The following is a 27,453-nucleotide window of genomic DNA, read 5'->3' as shown; positions in this document are numbered from 1 at the left end:
TTGGTTAAGTCCAATTGTTTAAGTTAGCTTGTGTAATGAGTTTGTGTGTAAAAACTCATTAGTTTAAGGTGTTAGTTTTATTATAAATAGTATACTAGTCTATCATCATTGCACACTGCAAATCCTAATTAGGATGAGAGAGGTTATTAGTTACTCCCTCCGTCTCATAATAAGTGTCTCATTTGCATTTTTTTTCTTGTCTTAAATTAATTGTCCATTTACAATTCCAATGCATCAATCATTACTATTATTTTTCCACTATTATACCCCTATTTATTAACTTTCACGTTATTCAACTACTATTAATAGGGGTATTCTAGTAAATGACATTAACTTACTAAAACCAACACATCAAATCATTTTCTTAAAAACCGCGCATTGCTCAAATAAGACATTTATTATGAGACGGAGGGAGTATTATGTAACACTTGTAATCTTATAAATAGTATAAATAATATACTAGTCTCTCATCATTGCACACTACAAAACCTATTATACTTTGTTATTAGTATTGATTTCACAACACTTTGTTATTAGCATTGATTTCACAACATGATATGGTCGTGAGCGAAGAAAACATGCAAGATATTGTTTTGTTAATTTTCCTGCTTCCAAAATATTCACTGAATTGGAAGTTGAATATATATATATATATATATATTTTAAATTCCCGCTTGACAAATTCAAAAATAAACTTCAATATATGTGCTTGAGTTGTTAAATTAACAAAATCTTCAAAAACACACTTTTGGACTTATTTGAAAGAAAATTGGATTGTGTCTCTTAGAACTTGTTCCGATGTCTCACTTATTAGTGAAATTGACAAAATCATTATAGAGATTTGTGGGGACACTCTTCCGAACTGTTTATGGAAAAAGTAATATCAGCTCTCTTAGTACAAATAAACTATACTACGGCATACAGTACTTCGTTTATGGCACACTGCCGAGAGAAGCAGATACAACCAGTTGAAATGACTCTGAAAACACCGGAGGAGCCACATGCTTTCATGAATCGTAATCCCCCCTTGGATGTGCCCTTCTCATGCTCGATTAAATACCCAACGCCATCCAAGCAAAATGTGTTCCCAAATCGATTCTTATCTCCAAATCTCAACCTATAATGAATTGATATCACATTCACTCTCACCAGGTTTCTTTCTTGCTCCAATTTGTTTTTCGAACCATCTTGTGTTAATTCATCTGCAATCAAATCAACCAGTTTCAATGTTTGAAAACCCTATCATATGATACGAGTGTCTTTGGAGGATTACTCTCGATTCGTTTCCTTACTATTGATTATTACCTATTGGTGTTTGAAACTACTTCTGTTATTCCGTCTGATTGGTTCGTACTTGGTAGGATATTATTAACTCTTGAATTTCGAAATCTAACAAGATGTTTGCCTAATAACTCTAAAGAACTAACAACAAATTATCACTATAAACATTTGAAAAAAAATCAAAAGTAATATTAAGATACAATAACAAGAAATTAAAATACATAAATATACTTTTGATATTTGAGAAAATCACAAATTTCACTCGAAATTAAATTATGAGAAAGAAAATGAAGTACCACAAGTACGGTAGGTGTACCCAGTACGGGTACTTCACCATTTTAGAAGTACTCATGTTTCAGACCAGAGTTGTATATAACAAAAGGTATATAGGAAAACAAAAGGTATATATGAGGACTGTTCTCTCTGAACTTTCTAATGAATTCTCTTTGAAATTCTGGTTTCTGCCTACTTCAATTTCAGTACTTTTAATTACCGCAAATGGATTGATTTCATATTTACTTTTCTAGGAAATGCGTCTCTGTACTAAGGGTATCAAACCCTCTCATTGCTAAATCAGTTCATTAATAAGGGTTCCTGCATTATTATCTTCCTTTTTTATCTATGAGATGTAGTCATTTTTTATGTTAAACAAATTTCTTTACTACATTATTTTTTTTCAGTTGTAGTTAGAAACTTAAAGTATGTCTAATTGAACCTACTACAAATGTTACAGTCTCTACTTCTTTTGTTTATTGCAGAACTTCACATGCACTTAACATCACCTTGATCTTTATGTAGATTGGAAGAAGAGGAAAAAATTTCATGCCACTTAAGCATGCACTGAAAGTACCAAAAACAAGGTAAAAAAACATGCCTTTATCTGTTTGATTTTATAGTAGTTAATAAATAGCCCTACTCCCAAATTGCCTAATGCTTTAAATGCATGTACTTGAAAAAACCAAATACAAGTTGAAACTCAGGTGTTAGACTCAGAGAATATATCATAAATCCTAATATTACTGTTGTACCTAGAAGCGGAAAAGAAAAGCAATATAGGAGACAAGCGCATCACAACTCTGTAATAAACAAGAGGGATCTAGATTGTTAAGATATTGTCCTGATTTAGTTTTATTCCTATTTGTAGGTATTTTGTATTCATCTTTATGGTATTAGCTCTTATTCTTATCCCTATAGATTGTTAACTGTTGATTATAAATACATAAGGCTGAAGATTTAGTCTCTCAAGCAATTCAACTATTTCATTCTAGATGGAATTAAGTGATGTTGTAACTAATAAATGTTGTAGTAAATCTTTATGTATTTTGGTCCTAGTACCTTTCATACTATGCATGTTGATCATAGAACTTAGATTCAAGTTAAATAATGTCTATTTGAAGTTGATTAACATTTATATATGACTAACTTTGTTTTTATTGAATTGATTTAGATGACGAGTTTTTTTATTGATTGGGCAAAGAAATGTTTGGAGAAGTTGATAAACAGGGCAATAGCAGAAGCACGTTTTGTAGTTTGCTTCACATGCATTGCTAAGGAATTTGAAAAAGAAAGGGCTGGGTTGGAAGTAGAAAGGATAACTTTGGAACAACGTACTGAAGTGGCAATAAGAAGAAATAAAGACATTCAAGCTAATGTTGGTGTTTGGAAAGAGGACGTTGATAGGCTCATTAAAGAGAACGCCAAAATAAAACCAACATGTTTCTTAGGATTTTGTCCTGATTGCATAGGTCGATATAAAAAGGGAAAAGAGTTGGCAAACAATACGGAGGAGATTAAACGGCTAATAGAAAAGGGCGAGAAATTTGGAAATATTGAACTCCCTCGTCGTCTTCCAGATGTTGAACGCTATTCATCACAAGATTACATTTCTTTTAAAAGTAGAGAGTCTGAATACAAAGAACTGCTGGACACTCTAAAAGATGACAACAACTATATAACACAATTGCAAGGGATGGGTGGCACCGGAAAAACTACTTTGGCCAAAAATGTGGGTAAAGAACTAAAGGAATATGGACAATTCATTCATGTAATTGATACAACAGTGTCGTTTACTCCTGATATAAAAAAGATTCAAGATGATATTGCTGGACCTCTGGGATTGGAATGGGAGGGTTGTAATGAATCAGATCGAGCCGGGAAGCTATGGGACAGATTAACAAATGGTGAGAAAATTCTTCTGATAATGGATGATGTGTGGGATCAACACCCATTTCTTGATTTTGATGCAATAGGGATTCCTAAACGGGACCAACACAAAGGTTGTAGAGTTCTTGTAACTACACGCAGTAAACAACTCATGAACAAAATGAATTTTGATAAGAGTGTTGAATTGAAATTGTTATCTGAAGATGATGCGTGGATTATGTTCAAAAGGTATGCCAATATAAGCAATAGTTCCTCAAAAAATGTGATTGGTAAGGGACGTAAAATTGCAAAGGAATGTAAGCAATTACCAGTTGCAATTGCAGTTACTGCCAGCACTTTAAAAGGCCAACAACATCGAGTGCATGAATGGGATGTCAGATTAAAAGCCTTGAAGAAGCCTGTATCCGTGCATGGTGTTGATGATGATATGGTTGGAATTTATAAATGTTTGAAGTATAGCTATGACTATATGAAAGATGAAAAAGCCAAGGAATTGTTCCTCCTATGTTCTGTATTCCGAGAGGATGAAGAAATTTCTATTGAATTTCTAACCAGACTTAGCATAGGAGCGGGTCTTTTCGGGGAAGATTGTGACTTCTACAATGAGGCTCGAGACCTAGTAGCTGTATCAAAAAATAAACTCCTAGATTCTTGTTTATTGTTGGAGGTCGACGGGAATCGTGTAAAAATGCATGATTTGGTTCGTGATGTGGCTCAATGGATAGCGAAGAAAGAGATTCAAGCAGTAAATTTGTCTAACAGAAATCAAAAGTCGTTGGATGAAAGGGAAGCAAATATTAAATATTTATTATGTGAAGGGAGCGACATGGATTTGTTTTCTTGTAAGTTTGATGGTTCCAAACTTGAGACTCTAATTCTCAATGTGCATGGAGATGAAGACCACGGATGTATGGAAGTCCCAAATTCATTCTTTGAAAATATTGTCAAGCTTCGAGTTTTGGTTCTTTTAAGTAACAATGAACGATCACTATCACTACCTAATTCAATTCAATCGTTAACGAATATTCGATCTTTGATGGTTCATATGGTGGACTTAGGTGACATCTCTGTTTTGGGAAACCTACAAAGTCTTGAGAGTCTTGATTTGTCTCAATGCAAAATCAATGAATTGCCAAGCGAAATTGCAGAACTACAGAAATTGAAATTGTTGAACTTGGAAGATTGTGAAATTAGAATGAATAATCCATTTACCGTTATTGAAAGCTGCTCATCACTTGAAGAGTTGTATTTCTCAAATAGTTTTAATGGTTTTTGTCAAGTATTAACCTTACCTGAGCTGCAAAGATATCATATTCATAATGAGTGGGATGACATGGATGATTCACTATCAAAATATGTGGTTTTTCGCGGGGATGATGATACGGATTATTTTTCAAACGAAGCATTCAAGTATTTTATGCAAACAGCAAATGATCTTCGACTAAGTGGAATTAAGAGGATGTGGAGAAATATCATGCCTGAGATTGTTCCTATAGATCATGGTATGAATGATCTAATTGTGCTTAAATTGGAAGATGATTCACAACTGCAGTTCCTCATAGACAATAAACACACTGGTTCTCAAGTAACAGATGTTTTCTCCAAGTTGGTTAAACTAGAATTGTGTGAAATGGAGAAATTGGAAGAATTATGCAATGGTCCCATATTCCTTGACTTTATGGCCAATTTAGAGAAGATATCTATCGATCATTGTGAAAATTTGCGAAGCTTGTTTAAATGCAGCCTAAATCTCTGCAGTCTAAAGACTGTGAAACTAAAATCATGCTCAGCGTTAGTTTCTGTTTTTGAACTGTCAACTTCTCAAAGCTTGCCATTGTTGGAGAATTTGAAAATAAGTGATTGTGAGAAATTGGAAAACATAATTTCATTTGAAAGGAGAGCGGATGACACGATTGAAGAAATAGTTGATGGTGATAATGATGACAAGAGTTGCTACTCAATGTTTCCAAAGCTGAAAGTTCTTAAAATTGACAGATGTCCCAAATTACAATTTATACTTCCATTTATCTCTGTTCAAGATTTTTTGTTACTAGAAGTTATTAAAATAATTCGTTGTCACGAGCTGAAATACATATTTAGCCAACACCAAGATGTCAAACTCACTTCACTAAAACAAGTGGGGATTGGTGGTCTGCCAAATTTCATCGACATATGTCCAGCCATGCCTTCATCCATTTCCAAAGATGGTTCTAAGCCACAAACACAACGGGACCCTATCAAAAGCAATATATTCTCTTGGAGTACTAATATGTGTTGTTATAAATACAAATTGAGTACCAAAATTCCGTTGGTCTCTGAGGATCAACCGCAAGGCTGCTCAATCTCATTGGTAACCCTTTATTCTTTTTTTTTTTCTTTCTCTAATAGATTTTATAATTTTTCTGCATATTAAACATGATCATAAACTTGAAGATTACTTTTAATAAAATAGAAAATCATGCACCAATTGCAACTTAGTAGTCATGATCATAAATTGTAATATACTTTTTTATGTATCAATTCGTCTAGAAGTTGAATACGTTTTGGAGTGCTAAAAATCTTAGAAGCACCATATTAATTATTGATAATTCAAAACCATGTCACATAAGAAATTTTTTATATATGTTCACATTTCTTTAACTTTTGGTTTAATTTGCGTTTATTTTCATTGGGGTTCCATAATTACATTGCAGGAACCAAATCCATATTTCCTTAACATATGGGAACGTGCTCAATGTCTTTCAAGACATTCACATTTCTTGTGCAATGTTAAAGTGATTGGACTGTATGCTATTTCAAAGATAAAATCAGTATTTATCCTGTCTAGTGCCCCAATAATGTTGGAAACTTTAACAATTGAAAAGTGTGATGAATTGAAGCACATAGTAATAGACACGGGAGATCATGATAGTACTTGTGGCAATAATTTGGGTAATGTCTTCCAAAAATTGAAAGAACTTTCCGTTGAAGATTGCATTCAATTGGAATACATATTTGGACACTACACTGATGATCATCAAAACCACGGTGAGATTAACCTTAATCTCCCGGCATTGGAAGTTCTCGACTTTCAAAATCTGCAAAGTTTTATGGCCATGTCTCCCAAACAATGTCGTACAACATTTCCAACATTGGCAAGGTTTAACCTCATTGAATGTTCTCGAGCCACTATCAAATCTATTGGTGATTTCCTGACTCATCATTCAGTAACAGAATTTGTGGACAATACAATCATAAAGGTATCACTCTTTCCATATATATATATGAGATCTTATTAAATTTTAGAAATGTGTATTTTATATGATTTTCAAAAAATAGTTTAAAGGTGTATTCCTTACTATTCTTAGTAAATTTTAATAAAATATTATATCACTTTCCCTTTTATGTTTATAAAATCTTTTACTAAGAATGGTAAATAGTAAGGTCCACCTTTGGATCTCTTTTGAAGGTACATATTAGAGTCTCATTTACTCTATAAAATTTTTTTTTTATTTTCCTGTTTTACTTGTTGACACAAAGAAAAGAGACTTTGAAGTGAACAGAATTATCTTGTATTTTTAGAAATAATGAAAATATCAAAAGAAGTATTTTCATTATTTCTTAAAATGGATCATCTCTAGCTATCTTCTTATCTCATCTCTGTCATAATGACCCCATTTATAAGTCTATTCCCTCCTTATTAACAACAAGCAATTATTCTTTTTTACAACTAATTTATTTTATGTACATACAAGTAGGAAGTGAGCCGCAACATGGAGCATTCTCTCGCCTTGGAAAAGCTTTGCGTGCTTAATTCCAAAGTAGAAAATATCTTTTTACTCGATGAAGAAAATGGACAACAATTAAACTTCGGGTTGCAAGAAATTGAGTTGTGTAATCTGCCTGAGATGATCTGTCTTTTTGTTGGTCCCAAAAATACATTTGCTCTCACAAACCTTACATGGATAGAAATTGTGCAATGTGAAAAGCTGGAAATACTTTTCTCTGTTTCTACTTTAAGATGTCTACCACAATTGTTTAAAATAAGAATAGAAGAATGCGGAGAGTTGAAGTATATCATTGAAGATGATTTGGTGAATAAAAAATCCTCAAACACATGCTTCCCAAAGCTAAAATCGCTGGCTATAGTCAAATGCAACAAGTTGAAATGCATCTTTCCCATATCCATAGGTAAAGAGCTTCCTGGGCTAAAGGCTTTAATAATAAGAGAAGCAGGTGAGCTGAAAGATATATTCAAAGGAGAAGTTGAGATTCCAAATCTGAATTATGTAGTATTTGTCAACCTACCAAGCCTCTTCCATGCACAAGGAATTCAATTTCAGGCTGTAAATTATCGTTTTGTACAGAATTGTCAAGAACTCTCTATGACCTCAACATCCACGAATGAGCCTATTGATTATGACTTAGGTACACGCTGTACCTAATGTTTTTTTATAAAACCAATACATCTACTTTTTAATAATTTCACAACATGCAGAGTTTGTAATTTTTTTTAACAATTCTGCTAATTTCTTGCAATTTGTTTCACAGTTTATAACCATATCATTAAATGGTTATGTCACTTTCTATGAGTATATATGTTTAGGTTCATTTCTATGTCTTTTAGTATTTGTTGAAGAATGTAAACTGTTGAAGCATCTAAGATACAAGAGTTCATGAAAGTTACCTATGTAGTAGTACTTACTAATAGAAGCTCAACAAAAGTGGTAAAATTTAAATTATTAGACATAGATAGATAAACAACTGTGCATTTACTGAACAAAGTTCAATTTTATTATTATTATTATTTGCTATCTAATGATGTTAATCTATAATATTTTTCTATAGATTATAAAATGCGTGAAGATTTGGGGATTCTATTTGAAAAAACACAACTAGTGTCCGAAGGCATTGTTGCTGAAATTGAAGTTGAAGCAGCATCAAGACAAGAGTTGAAATCTTTACAGGTCAATACAAATCTATTTATTCAAGCAACCCACACGCAAATAAAATTTCCATACAACAATTTCTTGAATCAAATGTTATATTTTGAAATGTCAATAAAATTTCCATATAAAAATGAAACAAGCACTTGAGGCTGAACATGGATTTGTTGAAAACGTTCCTGATTTAGAGATACCATCAGCAGCAGTATTACCAATAAATTCTGAAGTAATTATTTGCAGGCTGTGTCCAATTCCCTAGGATATTCCTCTCAAAATATAAACTTATTCAAGAATTGTTTAATAGCTCAAGATCATTAATGTATTTGTTCTTATTACAGGAATTGATAAATGAACAATCAATGGACCTACAACATCCTCTTGGAGAAACTGATGCTACTGTCAAACCTTCTGAGGTAAATGATGTAATATAGTAAATGAAAAATACTTACAGATATTTTTTTTTACTTCAAGTGCTTATTACAAAATACTTCAACTTATTTACATTTTTTGTTATGCAATTAGTTGGAGGGTTCTACCATATCAGAAAAAACTGTAGCAGAAAATTTGTCCACCGTTTCAGAAACAAAGAATGAGTCACCTATACAAAAGGCATTTCCCTAAGTTTGCTTTCATTCGTTTTTACTCTTTTTTTAAGCAGGAATTGAATTATATTACGAACTTAAGTATCCTTTTAATTTAAGCAGGGTATCGAGATAAGTGTTGAAGAAGTAACTAAATCAACAACTGATGTGACGGCAAAAACATCATCAACTCCATTAGAGTTAGTAAGTTCCTTTTCATGTTCATTAGTTACTTCTTAACATAAAACAGCTTCAAAGGTTAGTTTATCGTATGGAACCAAGATTTCAAACATTCAATTCAATCCTAAACAAAAGGCATTTCCTCTCATTTTGCTTGTACTCTTTCTTACTCTTTTAACTAATACAGGAATTGAATTATATTGCCAACTTAAGACATCCTTTTAATTTTAAACAGGATATTGAGATCAGTGTTGAACAAGGAGCTACATCAATTAAATCCAAGACAATAGCGTCATCAACTCAATTGGTAAATCCATCATCAGATCCAATAGTTACTTCTGAGCAAAAAAGTTCTTTACATGTGAGTTTATTGATTGGAAAGAACCATACTTTTACTTCATCTTAACAATTTTTCGTGTTCGAAACTGAATAATATATTCCAAGTATATTAAAATTACAAACACTAATCTCTTTATATAAGACTATTCTAATCTAATGGGCCTAATTAATGGACTAAAAGCCCGAATAGAAATTACAACTAATAATAGTAAAAATAACTTATTTGCAACACTCCCCCTCAAGCTGGTGAACGAATATCTATCATTCCCAGCTTGGAAACAATCTTTTCAAAGCTATTGCCGTTCAGCCCCTTAGTTAGAAGATCTGCAACGTTGTCTTGAGAAGAAACATATGGAGTGCAAATAAGACCACTATCTAACTTTTCTTTGATGAAGTGTTTGTCAACTTCAATATGTTTGGTTCTCTATCATGCTGCACTGGATTATGGGCTATGCTAATAGCAAATTTATTATCACAATAAAGTCTCATTGGTTCATCACTCTTTATCTTCAAGTCTTCTAATATCATTTTCAGCCAAAGTAGTTCACATATCCCTTATGCCATTGCTCGGAATTCTGCTTCAACACTAGATCTAGATTTAACACTTTGTTTTTTACTCTTCCAAGTCACAAGACTCCCGCCCAGAAAAGTACAATATCCTGTAGTTGATCTTCTATCCACAACTGACACTGCATAGTCAACATCACTATATGCTTCAAGACTCACACTTCCATTTCGTTCAAACAAAATTCCTCTTCTTGGAGTTCCTTTTAAATATTGCACAATTAGGAGCGCAACTTGTAAATGAATCTCCTTTGGTTGGTGCATGAATTGGCTAACTAAGCTTACAACAAAAGCAACATTTGGTCTAGTATATGATAGGTATGTAAGTTTTCTGACTAATCTTTGATACTATTAAGAAATGTGGTTGGCCCTAACTCACCCTACAAAACCGGCTTGTAGGGTGAGGATTGCCCCCACTTATAAGGACATGTTCAGGCCATATATTGTCCGATATGAGACTCTTAACACACCCCCTCACGCCCAGGATTAGACAACTGGAGCGTGGAAATAAATGGCGGGTGACCCGATAGCGGAAACTATAGAAGGTGGCCCACCGGATCTTAAACGAAGCTCTGATACCATATTAAGAAATGTGGTTGGGCCTAACTCACCCTACAAAACCGGCTTGTAGGGTGAGGATTGCCCCCACTTATAAGGACATGTTCAGGCCATATATTGTCCGATGTGAGACTCTTAACAAATACATTCTCTTATCGACCGGAGTATTTTTTTCTGCGTTCCCCAACTTTACACTTGGATCAATTAGTGTATTTGCAGGCTTGCATGCTGTTTTACCCGTCTCTTGTAGAAGATCAGTAATGTAATTTTGTTGAGATATGAAAATTCCTTTCTTAGAGTGGGCAACTTCAATTTCCATAAAGTACTTCAATTTTCCCAAGGTCTTAATCTCAAACTCCTTGGCTAAGTGTTCCCCTAACAATTGTTGCTCTTTCTCATCATCACCTGTTACTATAATGTCATCCACATACACTAAAAAACTGTTACTCCCCCAGTCTCAAAATGTTTGATAAATAGAGTATGATCTCCTTGACTTTGTTTAAAGCCCAAACCTATCATAACTTTGGTGAATCTTCCAAACTGTGCTCGTGGTGATTGCTTTAGCCCATATAAACCCTTACGGTATTCATTTTAGCAATTGGAGCAAACGTCTCTGAGTAATCTACTCCATAAGTTTGGGTGAATCCTTTAGCAACCAATCTTGCCTTATACCTCTCAATAGATCCATCAGTCTTGTATTCTGCACCCTACATGTTTCTTTCCATTTGGCAGAGAAACCAATTCCCAAGTATTGTTCTTATTCAGTGCCTCCGTCTCTAAGCCCATGGCTTGTTTCCATTTCCTGTCAGACAATGCCTCAGATAAAGAGTTAGATATTGTTATAGTGTTTAAACTTGTGAGGAAGGCTTTATGGGTGGGTGAAAAATGTTCAAAAACTTAGGTAGTTGGATACATGGTAAAGTGGCTTTTTAGTACATTTTCTGGTATCTTTACTAAGGGCGATTGGAAGATCTAAATCCTTGTAGTGTGGTGGTAGTACTGAGTTGGATTTTGTTTCTTGTTCATGAGAAAATTCAAAAATTGAATCACCAGTGCTTGAAGGGTTGGGAGAAGTTACCTCATCTAATGTCGGATTAGATTCTTGGATATGAGTAGATTCAGGAATGTTCTTCTTTCTTGTATATACTAAATTCTTTTCAAATCTTACATCAGTTTCAACATTTCCATTTTTTTCAAAATCAAATTCAATCTCAACATTCTCACCACTAGTTTCGGTCTCAACTTCCAGTTCGAAAGTAAGGTCAGAAAGTAGAGAAAACCCATTTTCCTTACTTATATTCGCCCCCTGAAGATGAGTTTGAAGGAAGTAACTTTCTTGTTCATGGAAGGTGACATATTAAGAGACAAAGTATTTATGAGATGGTGGATGATAACATTTGTAATCCTTTTGGGTAGAAGAGTATCCTATGAAGACACATTTTAACGCTATAGGATCAAGTTTCCCTCTACCATCACTATGAATATGGACAAACGACGTACACCCAAATATTCTAGGGGTCAGATTACTTGAAGTAGACACATCATGATAGAACGAGGATAAAACTTCCAAAGGAGCTTTGGAGGCAAGGACAGTAGAGGGTAAACGATTAATGAGATACGATGCAGTTAAGACAACCTTGCCCCAATATTTCTTAGGGACTTTATTTTGAAATATCATAGCACGTGTTTGGTTTAACAAGTGTCCATTCTTTCTCTCAGCAATCCCATTTTGTTGAGGGGTTTTAACACAAGAAGACTCATGAATAATACATTCTTTTTGACAGAAAGAATTAAGTTTGTGGTTAAAGTAATCTTTGGCATTATCGGACCTAATTCTCATAATACTCACACCAAACTGATTTTTAACCATAGAGAAGAAATGAAGAAACACAGAACAAACTTCAGATTTTGTTTAAATAAGTAGACCCAAGTAATCTGAGTGAAATCATCAATAAATGTTACAAACCAAAGAGCACCTGATATATTTGGAACATTCGACGGACTCCAAACATCATTATGAATTAAGTAAAACGGAAAAGTACTCATTTTATTACTGATTGAAAAAGAGACAAGCTTGTGTTTAGCAAGTTGACACACCTCTAAAAAAAGACTCCACATCTAAACTTTTAAATAATGAAGGAAATAATTTTTTTATGACTCTAAATGATGGATGACAAAGGCGGCAATGATTGAGAAAGACCTTCTCTGTTGATTTTAATTGATTTTGAATAAAAGGATATGTTGTTGCTGAATAGATTTGGAGGAATATTTTGGTTATCCAAGTAATAAAGGTCATTCCATTCTCTAGCATTTCCAATTGTCCTCCCTGAATTCTTGTTCTGGAAAACACAATTGTTATAAAAAACAACATTACATGATAGATCGGTTGTTAGTTTTTGTATGGAAATTAGGCTAGTGGACAATTTGAGATATGAAGAACATTTTGTATAGATGGGCTTATTTGGATATCTCCTTGCCCAATTACAGTTATAAGGGTGCCATCTGCAGTGGATATTTTTTTGTTTCTAGGACATGGTGAATCAGTAGAAAAGTGTGTGGGTAAAGGTGTCATGTGGCCAGTGGTTCTAGAATCCATTATCTAAGGCTGTTCAAAAAAATTCAAGAACTGAATTGAAGTTAAAATAATCGAACCGTTATGTTTGAATAGTGAACCAAACCATTATGCACAAACAGTTCTAGAACCGAACCATAACTGAGACCGAACCGAGCTGGAACTAAACCCGAACCAAACCAAAACTAAAAATAAAAAATGCTTAAAACAAGTTTAAAAAAAATTTAAAAAATTGAAAAATAGCTTAATGGTTTGGTTTGGAAAAATTTGTCTCCTAACGGTTCGGAATTTCAAAACGGTATACCAAGCCAATAATTTTGGTTCAGTTCGGTTCTTAGTAAATTGAAACGGTTTAGTTCATTTCGAGTGAATTGTTACTATAGTTTGGTTCGGTTTGGTTCAGTTTTTCTCATGAACCGTACCATGAACAGCCCTTCCAGTATCCCATATTGGTTAAAGGGTTTATCTGAGGCATTAAATCCAAAAGAAAATTGAGACTTACCAAGAGGAAGTGAATACGGAAACGTACGTGAATTTACCAACATAGAAGTACCGGTTGGTTTCTCTAACTTACTACGGAGGGATCTCCTCTCTACTTCGTATTTTTTGAGTTGAACCAATTCTCTTTCTAACATATTGATGGATGCCATGCGAATGTGTCTGACTCAATAGAAAGAAAAGAACAAGTAAGCTAGTCGTAAAGATGCCTGCAACCTTCAATTGAAATTTTAAAAAAAAGAAAAAAGTGAATAGTGCCTCCAGGATGAACAATGCGCAAATGAATAGCGTTTCCGTTAGTGAACAGTACCGCATATGAACAATATTTCTGCCGTGAACAGTGCCGCATGTGAACAGTGGTTCTGCGATGAACAGTGTTTTTGAACCTAAAAACCACAAATAAGGCGGCTAGGTTTTGAAAAAGAACCACAATTAAGGCAGCTAAGATTTTGAAAAAAGAACCGCAATTAAGGCGGTTAGGGTTTTGAAAATGAAACAAGCACTTGATGCTGAACATGGATTTGTTGAAAATGTCCCTTTGAAAATCCTCTCAAAATATATTTTTCAATATTATAAGGCCTTACTTAGTAATGAATGTTATTAATAGCTCAAGATCACTGATGTATTTGTTCTTATTACAGGAGTTGGTAAATGAAAAATCAATGGACCAACAAGGTCCTCTTAGAGAAACTGATGCTACTGTCAAACCTTCTGAGATAAATAATGTAATATAGTAACACCTCCTTGTGTATATAAAGCTAAAAATAAATACTAAAAGAAATAAATTTTACATGCTTCTTACAAAAACTTCAACTTATTTACGTTTTTTTTGTTATGCAATTAGTTGGAGGGTTCTACTATATCAGAAAAAACTGTAGCAGAAAATTTGTCCACCATTTCAGAAACAAAGAATGAGTCACCTGTACAAAAGGCATTTCCCTTGCATGTATTCTTTTTTACTCTTTTTTTAAGCAGGAATTGAATTATATTACAAACTTAAATATCTTTTTAATTTTAAGCAGGGTATCGAGATAAGTGTTGAAAAAGTAACTAAATCAACAACTGACGTGAAGGCAAAAACATCATCAACTCCTTTAGAGTTAGTAAGTTCCTTTTCATGTCCATTAGTTACTTCTTAACATAAAACAGCTTCAAAGGTTAGTTTATTGTATGGAACCAAGATTTCAAACATTCAATTCAATCCTAAACAAAAGGAATTTCCTCTCATTTTGCTTGTATTCTTTCTTACTCTTTTAACTAATGCAGGATTTGAATTATATTGCCAACTTAAAACATCCTTTTAATTTTCAACAGGGTATCGAGATATGTGTTGAAGAAGGAACTACTTTGAAAGATGCCAAGACAAAATCATCCTCATCTTCCCATGTGAGTTTTTGTAGTATGTTACCATGTTTCTTTTTCATTAAGAATAGCCGTCCCTTTAGATTCCCAAGAATCAATCTTTAAACTATTTTTATGTAAACAATTTTTCAGTCTACTACATATAATACTTTTTTCACCAATACTTTAAAGTTTGTCGGAATTGCTGCTGAATAACTGTTGAGACTTAACATTGATTTTTCTGTTTTAAATTTTTTTAAATCTTTCTATAATGTAATTAGACTCTTCCAACATATATTGTTAAATTAAATATAGTGAGGCAAATCCTGTAAATATTAAGACATATAAGATATTATAATATCATTTGTTGATTTAAATTTGTGTAGGAAGATGGTGATAGCCAAATAGTCTTGAATTCTATTTCCATTGCAACGACCGAAACCAATGATCAAGGTGATGACTCTTTGAATATATACTTTTCTTTCAAAAGTCATTACTCTTTTGATTTTGAACTATTTCCTATCCCAACATTTGTTTAGTTTCTTTAAATGATGATGTTGCCGTGAAAGTAAGCTCAATTGTTGAGCAACAATTTTCTAAGGAAGATGATAAAATAGTTTCAAAAACAAGACCCTTTTCTATTGCATCTCAGTTTCCTTCAATGCCTTCTAAAGGTAATTTTATTACTTCATTTAATTTTTAATTAATTTTGTTCTGCTCAAATAAGTTATATTACTCTTTCTTATACTTTCAGGTGACCCTTCTCAAAAAGTAGAGGAGTTAAGTTCTTCTTTGCTTGTCACAAGGGAGCTTGAACAACTAGTCTCCAAGAAACATCTGGATTATGAGAACTTGTCTTTGTTAACTGATTTTCTTGTTAAGCATCCTTCTGTTCTTTTAAGGGACACTTCACTTAGTAACAGATACAAGGGTTATGCTTATAACTGTCTAGCTGAGCTACTAAAATTCCTCCAAACCCATAGTGTTTTGGATGTGTTAGGTTCAAGCCACACTGAATTTATTGAGTTATTACAAGATGTCCGCAAATGTGGTTTTGCTAAGGAATGGTTGGATGTTGTCGAAAAGCGCGTTTTGTTTCCTGGGTTACATGTCTCTCAAGATGCATTGCAAAAACTGTGGAACTCAAATCACATATTGACTCAACAAGTAGAGGATCTAAAGCAACAATTGGCTTCCTCTAAAGCTGTTTTAGAGAGTATCATTCAACAGGACCCACAAATTTTAGAAACCTCTGCTTCTTTAAGTGATCCTATTGGCTATTAGACTGTTTCCTACATTTCTTTCAATGCCAAAATTACTGTTGGAGTTTTTATTGATTTGGTTATTTATGTTTAAATCATTATTTGAATCATTGTCTTATCTCTGCACTCTTTTTCCCTTCCTTCATCAAGGTTTTATCCCATTGGGTTTTACTTGATAAGGTTTACAATGAGGCAGCAAGTTCTCTTACTTTGAGTTTTGATCTAATCCCCAAGATTCTTTTGTATCTGTCTTATTTCATTTTTATTAATATATTTCAGCGTTCTTTTTATGTGATATTTTTGGATGTTAATCTAATAGGAATGTCTTAGTCATTACCTTTTTACTCTTTTGCTGAAAAATAAGAAGTAAATTATTTTGAACGTTATCATGCTAACTTTTTTGCTGTTATAACATATCTATAATTTGTGAAAGCTGAAATGGAAGAGATATGAAAAGCCATAAAACCTTAATTAAAATAGGAAGGTATAAAGTTAAGACTGCACCATAAACGAAATCTTCAAAGTGAAAGCCAAAACAACTGTTGGTGGATGTTGAAATCATATCTGACTAGTTGAATATGTTTGTTTCTCTCTTTCACAATTTTTCAAAAATAAGTCAATTACATATGGATAAAATGCACACGGCAAATAAATCAACTGCCAGCTATTTCTCTAAGATTTGCCACCATGCTTAGTGGTTTTTCCTCTGATTTGGGAGTAACATTTCCCTTGAAAATATCACTGCCTGTCAGCTCTGCAAACTTCTCTGCGAACTTCTTGCCATGTATTTTCTTTGAGTTCTACTGAATTTGACATCAGTTTCTTAACATTTATGCCTGGTTCATTTTGCAATGTTCCACCAAGTTCCCGCTGCTTTGCTGCCTCAAGTAAAGTGGTCGGCTTCTCATGAGAAATGCTTTCTTTTGTGTTGATTAATACCTTCCTAATTCCATTCATTGCTTGCTGAGATGCAATTGCAGGGAATAAAACAACAAGACGATTATCACAATGTAGTTGATACATGTGAAACACTCATACCATGCGGTTAGATTTCAAATTTTATTCCGAAACAAGGCAATCATTTATTATACCTGATATGTGTATGCTTGTTCTGTCTTTAGAATTTACAGCACTGGCTTTTGATGTGGTATCCTCAGCAACATTGTTCTTAACGTAGTATTGTAGTAATGTATTTACAAAGAGGACTAGCATAGTTTTCTAGAAGAGTTAAAAGAGAAGCATTGACATTATGACCTATCATTGGTAAGGAAATACTACTTGTTTTTGGAAGTGGAAGAAGTGAAGCAGTCTACTTTAAAAGGAACAAGCACGGTTGGGGAAAATCATATCAAATGGAAGCTTGGTTGGATTTCTATTAAATAGGCATAGCCTTATTCTAATTGAAAATAAATTATGAAGGGCTCTGTCGATTTGTTTAATAGGTAATTTTTATGCTGCACTGCCGATTATGTATGGTCTGTCAAATAAGTTCTCCATTCCAAATCCATCCCTGCAAATTTTCAAAGCAAGTTCATTATGATTCATCTAAATTACAATGACAGTATAAAGCAAATTTTGAAAATGAATAACTATAAAAGTTCTACCATGAGCATAGAAAACAGAATTGAACAGAGTGTTGGTGTACACTGAGAGACAAATGGCTAGTACTAGTAGCATAGTACAACTGGTGGGCCAAAAACATGTGAATATCCCTATTATAAATTTATAATTATGATGCAAATGATATTCAACGCGATGCAAACCTACAAAATACAAGTGACAAATGATTTCAAGTTAGATAGTTACTCTCTGATTTCATTTCACTCATAACCAAGATTACTTGTATGGTTTTGTTATTGCTATTGGCATTATCACATAATAAAGAAAAGCAAGAAAATGATGATAACAATCTAAAAATATGGTTAGGTCCCAAAATATATACCTGCTTGCGTAACTTCGGTTACAACATCCTGTGCTGATTTTGCAAACCCTTGCTCGTCATGAATGATCCCAAGTGCTCCACAATCTGAAGAAATATACCTGTATTTTACCCCAAAACGTTACAATTATTCAAAAACTAGCCAACCCATCCAATACAAGTACAACAGAGCACAGGTCAAGAGATTAGGAACCAAATCATATTCCCTCATAGTAAAGAACAACTCTTTAGCAGCCAAAGGTTTACCAACTTCACAAAACCCACCAACAATTATTCAGCTGCTCCAAGGACATCAACATTGAACTTAATTGTTGTAAATAGTTAAGTATGAGCTATCTGTGTTCTTTCATAACATGAGAGCCATTTTGCTTCCTTGATCAGCTTGAGTTTATCTATGAGCCTGTAAAATCATGCATTTGAAATCAAATCTGACTAGTTGAATCGGTTTATTTCTCTCTTTCAGTCATTCCGTGTTTCTCTCTTTCACAATTTTTCAATTTCTGTGAGAGCTGAAATAGAAGATACGAAAAAGCCGTAAAACCTTAATTAAAATAGGAAAGAATAAAGATAAAGAGTCCATTACAAAACAAAAGTTCCATAATTGAAGCGAAAACTAGTGCTTCAAATAAGTCAATGGCAGGGGGTGGATTTCAGGCCTTCATTGCAGCGTCCAACACCTTCTTTGTGTTTGGATGTGAAGGGGGGTGGATTTAGTCCCACTAGAGATATGGCTTGTGAATTGTTTATAAAAGTTTGGCAGACCTTACCTTTCAAGTAGGTTTTGTAGATTAAGTTAGAGTCCATTCAAATTCTAAGATGCGGCCTACGTGCTGACTCTTAAGTTTTACAGCGGCAGTTATTGCCTAAATAGTGAAACTAGGATAGTGTCACAGCTCTCATAGCAAATTCACAAAAATATGATATGCCATAGTCCCGTTATCACCGCTAAGTGGCAGTACGGGTCAAAACACATGCTAACCTATTCTTATGTGACAGATAAAACCAATAAGGATTAAGGAACACAACACTTTTTCATCCTCTTCTTAACCTCGTATAGAAAAACCAATCAACAATTTGACAATCATGTGTAACAAACTTATCCACACATATTTTATACCACAAATCTCAAAGGGTCAGTTTACATACCTTCACTTGTATGAACATCAGACATACAATTGCATCTCTCCCATAAACATGCAATTGCAATTTAGCACAGCAATGACTTCTTTTTGTTTGCATTGAATTGTGCTAATCTCTTGGCCAGAATAGCCAGCTCTGAACTCTTTGATCAGTTACAGTTTAGAATCTCATCATTATCATAACCCAGATTGGATCTTCATGTATAAACATCATATCATGCTTGCCCTATTCCTTTATAGCATAGCATCTGATCAAATAGGTTCTGCATCAACTCTCAAAATGCATTACTTTCTTTATCAGCAGAATAAAAGCCTATAAGCAACTCCGTGGTAGTAGCATCCACTGCAAATCCTTTGCCTTTCATTATTTGAAGGTACTTACTTGACCTTAAAAAATCACTTTTTCGCAGCAATCCCTGAACAAACACATTATAAGAGCATGCATTAGGTGAACATCCATTCTCTTCCATTTTCCTCAGCAAGTCTTCAGCATCATCCAACAACCCTTCTCTACACAAACCTCCAATCATTATATTATAAGTATACGAATCGAATCTCAACCCTTTAACCAAAAGCCGCGCAAGAATCTTCTTTGCATCACTCAACTTTCCATCTTTACATAAACCATCAATCATAACATTATAAATGACAATATCAAGATCTAAATCACTCTCCTCCATAACTCTAAACAACAACATCGCCTCAAAACGAAAATAACACTTAATCAAACCATCCAATACAACAGCACAAGTCAAGAGATTAGGAACCAAACCATATTCCTTCATCGTAAAGAACAACTCTTTCGCAGCCAGAGGTTTACCAACTTCACAAAACCCCCCAACAAGCGTTGTCCATGTCACAACATCAGGACAGAAACCTTCACTAACCATCTCACTCAACAAACACATAGCTTTATCAACATCTTTGACCTTACACCAACCATGAATCAATGAATTATAAGTCACAATACTAGGCAAACACTTCCTCAAAACCATCAAATCAAAAACCTTCATAGCTTCATCCATTCGATTCATCAAACAATAACCACCAATCAACGAGTTATAAGTCACAACATTAGGCTCCTCCCCCATTTGCACCATGAAACAGATCACACTCTTAGCCTCCAAAATCAACCCTTCTTTACAAAAACCATCCACCAAAATAGTAAAAGTTTGAACATCAGGCATTATCCCCTTCTCCATCATCTCATTCAACAAAAAATAAACATCTTTCCATCGAAAATTCCAACAAAGCCCTTGAATTAAACAATTATAAGTAACCAAACTAGGGTTTACACCTTTTTCATTCATTTCTCTGAACAAATCCAAAGCCTCTGAAACAAACCCTCCTTTGCAAAAACCATCCACGATAGCATTATAAACAACAACATTCGGTTCAAAGTTTCTCTCAATCATATTCCTAAGACAAACAACAGCATTACCCATGTCTCCGATTTTACACAAACCATTAACCAACGCTCCAAAAGTGTATCCATTAGGTTGATAACCCGCATTCTCCATGTGGCGGGTAAAATTCAAAGCTTGTGTCAGTTTTCCTTCTACACAAAGCCCGTTAACAATGGTGTTGAGGGTTACGATAGTGGGGTTTAGGCCTGTTTTGAGCATTAGGCCGAAAACGGAGAAGGCGAAGGAAGTGTGACCCAAATGGCAGAGAGAGTTGATGAGGATGTTGAGAGTGTATGTGTCTGGGGTAACACCAAAGGAGTGAGCTTGTTTGATAAGGGAAATGGTTGTTGTGTAGTTTTTGGTTTTGGTGATGAAGGTGAATAGGAAATTGAAGTCTTTGATGTGAGGGGAGGGTTTCATTGAGAGCATTTGGTGGAAGAATGTGACGGCGGTGGTGAGGTTTGGGAGGGTTCTGATGGAGTTCAAGAGGTGGGTTCTGGTTGTAGGGTTGTTGTTGTTAATGGTGTTAGAGATTGTTGAAGAGAAGTGTTGGAGACGAAGAAAACAGGAAGAGAGTGAAGTTCTTGTTCGCATCGTGTGTTTGTGTGAGTCACGAAGCGAGTTGAATTTGTGACTTTTTTAGACTCACTCGAGGAAAGGAAAATTTTATACCTTTCACCTCCAGATATATTTCATTAATTTTAAAACTGCCACTCTACAAAATTGAATTAAAATGTGGGAACCAACGTTTAGGGTGTTCGCGGGCTGGTTTGATTCGATTTTGAGAGAATCTGATATTCAAACCGATTAAAATTAAACAGATTGGTTTGAATTGGATTTGCAAATTTTTGCGATAAAGCCCAAACCGAACCGAATTGATAAACAATATGTTGGTTTGAGTTGGATTGATGATTGATCGCGTAGACAAAAATGCAAAATATTTGAAAAAAATAATTTCTCTAGAGAAATTAATTTTTCATAATAATATAAAAAATAGACTATTAATAATGTTTGATTGTTAATATTAGACTAGCAATTTTTCGCTAATAGATACAAAAATATCTAACAAAAAAGTTTCTAACATAAAGACTTTTGAATATATGTAACTAGTCACTTGAGTTAGTATGATAATGAATTTGTTTCATAGCTCTATGCTCATTTATCACATTACACTAACAATTTTTTAATTACAAATTATGATTTTTTTTATCGGGTATTTTAACAATGTCGATAAAAAAGCATAAAAATTGAAAAAAATCTTGTAAAAAGGCATAAAATTTAAAAAAGCATAAAAATTTTGCGGCAGTTATTTTTTATAAAATTGTCGGTATGAACTTCAAGATGCCCGATATCGTTAAGAAAATTTTGTGAAATACGTAAGTTTTGCGTGAATTTAGAATAATATATGGTTTTAAAGTTGTGAAGGATAATATAGTCAATTCAAACAATATGTGTGGGTGTCATTAGGGTGGCAAAACGGGCCGCCCGCCCCGCCCGCCGCCCGCCCCGCCTTATGCCCGCCAAAAAACGAGCGGGGCGGGCATGCCCGCCAAGTAAAATGGGCATCAAAATCATGCCCGCCGCCCGCCCCGCCTTATGCCAGCCAAAAAACGAGCGGAGCGGCCATGCCCGCCAAATAAAATGGGCATCAAAATCATGCCCCCCCGCCAAGATGGCGGGTTGGCGGGCGGCGGGCTTACCCGCCTATTTTTATTTATATTTTTTTAATAGATTAATATGTTTTTTTTACCTTTTAATTAAACTTTTCACTTATTTTTTAAAACAATTTTTTATAAAAGTAATTTTTTAACAAATTTACTCTAAAAAATATTACATACATTTATAAATAAATGTATAAAATAAACCATCAAGAATTGCAATTACTAGAATTAACTAAAAAAAAGAGAGTTTTGGAGGAGGAGCGGATTTTGGCCAGCGGCGGGCTTTGGCAGGGCGGGTATGGCGGGCAGAGGGTTTTGGCGGGGCGGGCTTTGGCGAGCGGCGAGCCTAAAATCCCAACCCAACCCGCCAATTTTTGGCGGGTGCGCGGGCGGCCCGACGGGCCCCGGCCCGTTTTGCCACCCCTAGGTGTCATATTCTTAATTTTTTTTTTTAAATTGTGTGATTTATCGAACATTTTGAGCTAACTATAGGATTTTACAAATAAGTTGAGTTTTTATCGCTAATTTATATTTTATACCACATTTTTCGCTAAAACATCATTTTACTATATTTTTCAAGCCTTTTTTTATCAGATTCTTTGAAAAATCCGGTTAAACCACATGCCTTTTTATCAATGATTTTGAAAAGTTTGGTAAAAACTCATACATACTTATCAAATATTTCAAAAATTCCAATAGAAGAAAAGGTTGAGATCGTAATCATATTTTTTCAAAAAAATTCAGAAAATTTATCTTGATTTCCAAAGTTTTTAAACAGTTTGATAGTTTATATTTCTTTATTTTTTTAGTGAGGACTAGAGTGAGACGACACAATTGCTTTTAGACAGATATATCTTAAAGAGCAGTTGCAAAGAGCTCTCGTACAAGGGAAGATGACGTCGATGATTCGCATATTCGGACGGGTAGAGTGGTCCAAACTGATTGTCACATGAGGAGGTTGGCTGAGCAGTCACGCACACCTCGTATTCTTTAGTGTAGAAGAGGTAGAGTTTGACGGGGCGCTGATATTGTTGCTAAATCGGATGTTGCGATTGTTGACGATGTCAAGACAGTAGCTTAGTAGATGGATGATCAGGATGACATACATGTGGTGGTTGAGATAGAAGTTACATATCATATTGAGATGGAGGCTCCAACTGATACTGTGGGATATTGGATCGAACTCTAGTATGGTCGAAGGGTAGCTTATTGGTTCGACAGGATTAAGCATGAAGTCGAAGGTTGTTCACATGCTTGTGTCGAAGATGCTAGGGTTGTTAGCATGTTAAATTAGGTTTTAGTGTTTAAACCCTAATTTGTTAAGTTAGCTTGTTTATTAAGTTGGCTTGTGTAATGGGCCTTGTGGAAAAATCTCATTAGTTAGTATGTTAGGTTTTATTATAAATAGCATACTAGTCTCTCATCATTGTAAGCTGCAAATCCTAGTTTAGGGTGAGAGAGGTTATTTGTTATTCTTGTAAACTTGTAATCTTGTTTTAAGAGAAAGTAAAAGAATAACACTTATAACAAATTCTTGTGTTCTTCTTATCTTCCCAAATTCCTATTATATTTTGTTCTTGACATCGTTTTTCACAACAGATACGATGGAGGTGACTACTCTGGTTGCTACGAATGTGACTGCTCTAACCGATACAGAGGTGACTGTTCTGGTTGATTCAGAGCTATTTGTACATATTGATGGATGGTTTCCTGTATGGGCTTGTGATCATACATTGCTCACCAGATATGTCGATTATGTGGCATTAAATTTATGACAGAGAGAAGTATATATATGTATATATGTTATTTTAAACTTGCTTAATTTATTATCAATACGTCGAAGTTTTATTGTCTTCAACATTGTTTTGGGTAAGTGATTGCATAAACTCTTTGAATATTTGTAAAACATATATAACTATGCAGGTACTTTCAAAAGCGCATGTAGACTCACGCGAGGATGAAAGAGTCGAAGCACTATAAATCATTGTGTCATCTCTCTCTCTATCTCTTACTCTTGAATTCGAATTTCGTAGAACATGCATGCTTAGGTTATATTTTGGTAATAGCAATTTATTTGATAAGCTTAGGTTTAGTTGGAATTTGAAAACTTATTAAGGTCTTTAGTGGTGATTAAAATCTGAGAAACATCGTGCTTTTAGAATTTGACTTATTGATAAATTGTGTCACCATATCTCGTGTCTTATTCCATTGATTCAATTGCATACGTTGTGTTTCCTCATCTAGACATTACAATATTTGTAAAGTGATTTGAGTTGCTTCCTAATAATTGTCAATTGAGTGTAATTTCACATTTTCGCTCTACAAACTTCCGCTCGCAAACTCTGAAAAACTTCTGGTTATTCTTATTTGAAGAATCAGATGATTTGTTTTTAAAAAGTCTATTCACCCATCTCTAGACTATTTTCTACTTTGATACTCACACCCAACACTAGGTAGCGCGTTATATGTCACAATGGTTAAAGTAAACAACTGGTGTGATATAAAGCGAAATGTCATGGATTTGAAACCCTATGTTTGTATGGTATTGTTTACATTGGAATTTCGTAAACAAGTGCTAGTCCTCCAAAATAACAGATATTTGGTTGCTCGCAAGACCGACTAGATTGATCCTAGGACATAATCTAAGTTTCAAGGTTCCGATGATTGGATTGTGTTCATTTTTGGTTTAGTTTTGTATTCATTATTAGAATATTTGTCTTCCTCCTCGACAGTTAAACTCAAGGCTAGTCAAGAACGAAGAACACCGTGTCAGCTTCCTCCTCGACGGTACGAAAGCAAAGAAGTTGGTTGAAAATGGTGTTCTTCCATCGGAGGTTGAAAATGGTGTTGGTTGGTAAGGGTTAAAAATGATGTTCTTTCGTCGAAATTAGAAAGTCGTTGTTTCGTAATGGAAATAAAAATATGCAACTGAAGAGACAATCTAACTATCTTTATTTCTTTAATAAGTCGTTCCACTATGATTGTTTAAAATAACCCTAGTGATATATGGATAACTTAGAAATATCACCACACATTGTTGTATGCACTTTTTGTGTCTCATCTATCATATAAGAAAAATAAATGTTCTGGAAATTCCAATTTTACCCTGCTATTTCTATATTCTGCCACGTGGATATCTTCACAATCATCCCTTCTTTTTGCTTCTTCTATCAAAACTTCTTGCCAAATGTTTATGTTGTTGCTTTTTGTTTATTATTATATTATTTTCTGTCTCCCATCACTTCTTTCCATTTAATGCTCCTACTACACTTTCTTTCTCCCATCACTTATCTAGACCATTCTTATTAAACACACTATTTTCTCTCTCTTTGTCTATATTTCCTTTGTAATATATTATGTTTTTTTAATTATCATTTTGTCGTTTATGTTTTTTTTATATTATAAATAATAATTTTTTAATTTTTTATTTATCATGTTTGACTTTATCATTTTCATAATTATCTTATTTCTACTATTTTAATCAATATTTTATTATTACATAAAAAATAAGATCTTTAATTTATAATATTTATTTTTTATATTTGTATTTGATTAAGCCTTATAAATGGACCAACTTATTGATATTTGTTAAAATAATTTTAAAAAATATAATACATTAATTACAATTATGAATATTCTTATTACACATTAAATATAATTCATAATATTAAAATTTAACTTAATAATAAAATCTAAATTTATGTATGTTCTTTCTAAATAGTTTGATTTACTTTTGCATATTTCACATGGCCTTTTAGAAGTAAAAAATAATCAATTTGAATCATTAAGTTAATTTAAAAAAATATTAATTGGAATAATTGGAAATACTAATGTTATAGATTTTTTTAATCATTAAGTTTCTTTAATTTTTTTTAAAGTTTTTTAAATCATTAAGTTTCTTTAATTTAAAAAATATTATATAGTTATAGGCTTTTTCAATATTTTAACTTTTATCTTAATATTTATCTCAATTTTTGTCAAACGGGTCTAATAGAATTAAATACACTAATTATATAATTGGAAGCAGTGAATATTGAATGATCAAAATACTGAATATTAACGGGAACATGAAGTTACTGATAAAAATATTTTGAAATTAACGGGAATTTGAAGTTATTGATTAAAATATTGAATATTAACGGAAACATGAAATTACTGATCAAAATAGTGAATATTCACGTGAACATGAAGTTACTAATCACAATATTGAATATTAACGGGAACTCGTAGTTGCTTATTAAAATATTGAATGTTAACGGGAACATGAAGTTATTGATAACAATATTGAATATTAACGAGAACTTGAAGTTACTGATCACAATATTGAATATTAACGGGAACCTGAAGTTACTGATTAAAATATTGAATATTAACGGGAACGTGAAGTTACTGAGAAAAATATTTTGAAATTAACGAGAACCTGAATTTACTGATTAAAATATTAAATATTAACGGGAACATGAAGTTACTCATTTAAATAGTGAATATTCATGGGAACATGAAGTTACTGATCACAATATTGAATATTAACAGAAACATGAAGTTACTAATCACAATATTGAATACTAATTTTTTTAGATTAAAAAAATCATTTCTTAGAAAATGCTACTTTTTCTTCCCCTACTATACCTACTTTTTACTATTTAGATCTAAAAAATTAGCATAAAAACTAATTTTTATTTTGCTAATTTTTGGGAGAGAAAAAAGACGTCTATATAGAAAATAAGTTTTGATGAGATCTCTATATTTAACTAAATTTCTATAATATTTTTTAAAAAAATTCTTCATTTTCAAAAAACCATAAATATAATATACCTAAATTATTTATCTTTTATTTAAGAAGTTAAGAACAAAACTATAATTTATTTTTTATAAACCAACTAAAAAATTGTTTATTTTTAATTTTTTTTTATATTTTTAAAAACATTAGCATAAAAAACATTAGTAGATAGGACTTAACAGTTATTAAATTTATTTCAGTTTTACGGGTACCAGACATTTTTTTATACATTTAATTATTATTTTTTTATGGGTATCGGACATT

General features: G+C 33.3%; 2 protein-coding genes across 7 annotated transcripts; one reads left to right on the top strand and one right to left on the bottom strand.

Annotated features, from left to right (window-relative positions):
• The first annotated feature begins 829 nt into the window (after positions 1-829).
• Positions 830-16,472, top strand: LOC131629101 (uncharacterized). 3 transcript variants are annotated; one of them, XM_058899901.1, is made up of 17 exons: positions 830-1,152; positions 2,080-2,141; positions 2,729-5,794; positions 6,138-6,683; positions 7,182-7,851; positions 8,272-8,390; positions 8,708-8,782; positions 8,892-8,978; positions 9,074-9,154; positions 9,366-9,437; positions 14,303-14,386; positions 14,506-14,592; positions 14,684-14,764; positions 14,976-15,047; positions 15,389-15,455; positions 15,542-15,676; positions 15,757-16,472. In XM_058899901.1, the coding sequence occupies exons 3-17, from the start codon at positions 2,729-2,731 to the stop codon at positions 16,284-16,286; spliced, it is 5,772 nt and encodes a 1,923-aa protein (XP_058755884.1). In that variant the 5' UTR covers positions 830-1,152; positions 2,080-2,141; the 3' UTR covers positions 16,287-16,472. The 3 variants fall into 3 exon arrangements, with proteins under 3 accessions (XP_058755884.1, XP_058755882.1, XP_058755883.1); XM_058899899.1 differs by having other exon boundaries at positions 9,366-9,491; XM_058899900.1 differs by having other exon boundaries at positions 2,040-2,141; positions 9,366-9,491.
• Positions 16,473-16,648: 176 nt separating this feature from the next.
• LOC131629103 (putative pentatricopeptide repeat-containing protein At1g12700, mitochondrial) lies at positions 16,649-21,383 on the bottom strand. 4 transcript variants are annotated; one of them, XM_058899902.1, is made up of 5 exons: positions 19,350-21,383; positions 18,207-18,712; positions 17,869-18,027; positions 17,356-17,774; positions 16,649-17,227 (listed from the first exon to the last, which is right to left on the bottom strand). In XM_058899902.1, exon 1 carries the CDS (start codon positions 21,340-21,342, stop codon positions 19,618-19,620), a length of 1,725 nt encoding a protein of 574 aa, XP_058755885.1. In that variant the 5' UTR covers positions 21,343-21,383; the 3' UTR covers positions 16,649-17,227; positions 17,356-17,774; positions 17,869-18,027; positions 18,207-18,712; positions 19,350-19,617. The 4 variants fall into 4 exon arrangements, with proteins under 4 accessions (XP_058755885.1, XP_058755888.1, XP_058755889.1 ...); XM_058899905.1 differs by having other exon boundaries at positions 17,869-17,948; XM_058899906.1 differs by having other exon boundaries at positions 18,207-18,603.
• Between the last annotated feature and the right edge of the window lie 6,070 nt (positions 21,384-27,453).

Source organism: Vicia villosa, unplaced genomic scaffold (assembly GCF_029867415.1).
Source record: "Vicia villosa cultivar HV-30 ecotype Madison, WI unplaced genomic scaffold, Vvil1.0 ctg.000509F_1_1, whole genome shotgun sequence".
Taxonomy (NCBI): Eukaryota; Viridiplantae; Streptophyta; class Magnoliopsida; order Fabales; family Fabaceae; genus Vicia; species Vicia villosa.
This window is presented reverse-complemented; position numbering and strand designations above follow the sequence as displayed.

What these genes read in the sequence shown, in the direction of transcription:
- LOC131629101 (XM_058899899.1), top strand. Translation starts at nt 2,729, where the DNA reads ATGACGAGTTTTTTTATTGATTGGGCAAAGAAATGTTTGGAGAAGTTG. An exon ending in TGGACAATACAATCATAAAG is followed by an intron (nt 6,684 to 7,181) that starts GTATCACTCTTT and finishes ACATACAAGTAG; the next exon opens with GAAGTGAGCCGCAACATGGA. An exon ending in GACCGAAACCAATGATCAAG is followed by an intron (nt 15,456 to 15,541) that starts GTGATGACTCTT and finishes ACATTTGTTTAG; the next exon opens with TTTCTTTAAATGATGATGTT.
- LOC131629103 (XM_058899902.1), bottom strand. Translation starts at nt 21,342, where the DNA reads ATGCGAACAAGAACTTCACTCTCTTCCTGTTTTCTTCGTCTCCAACAC.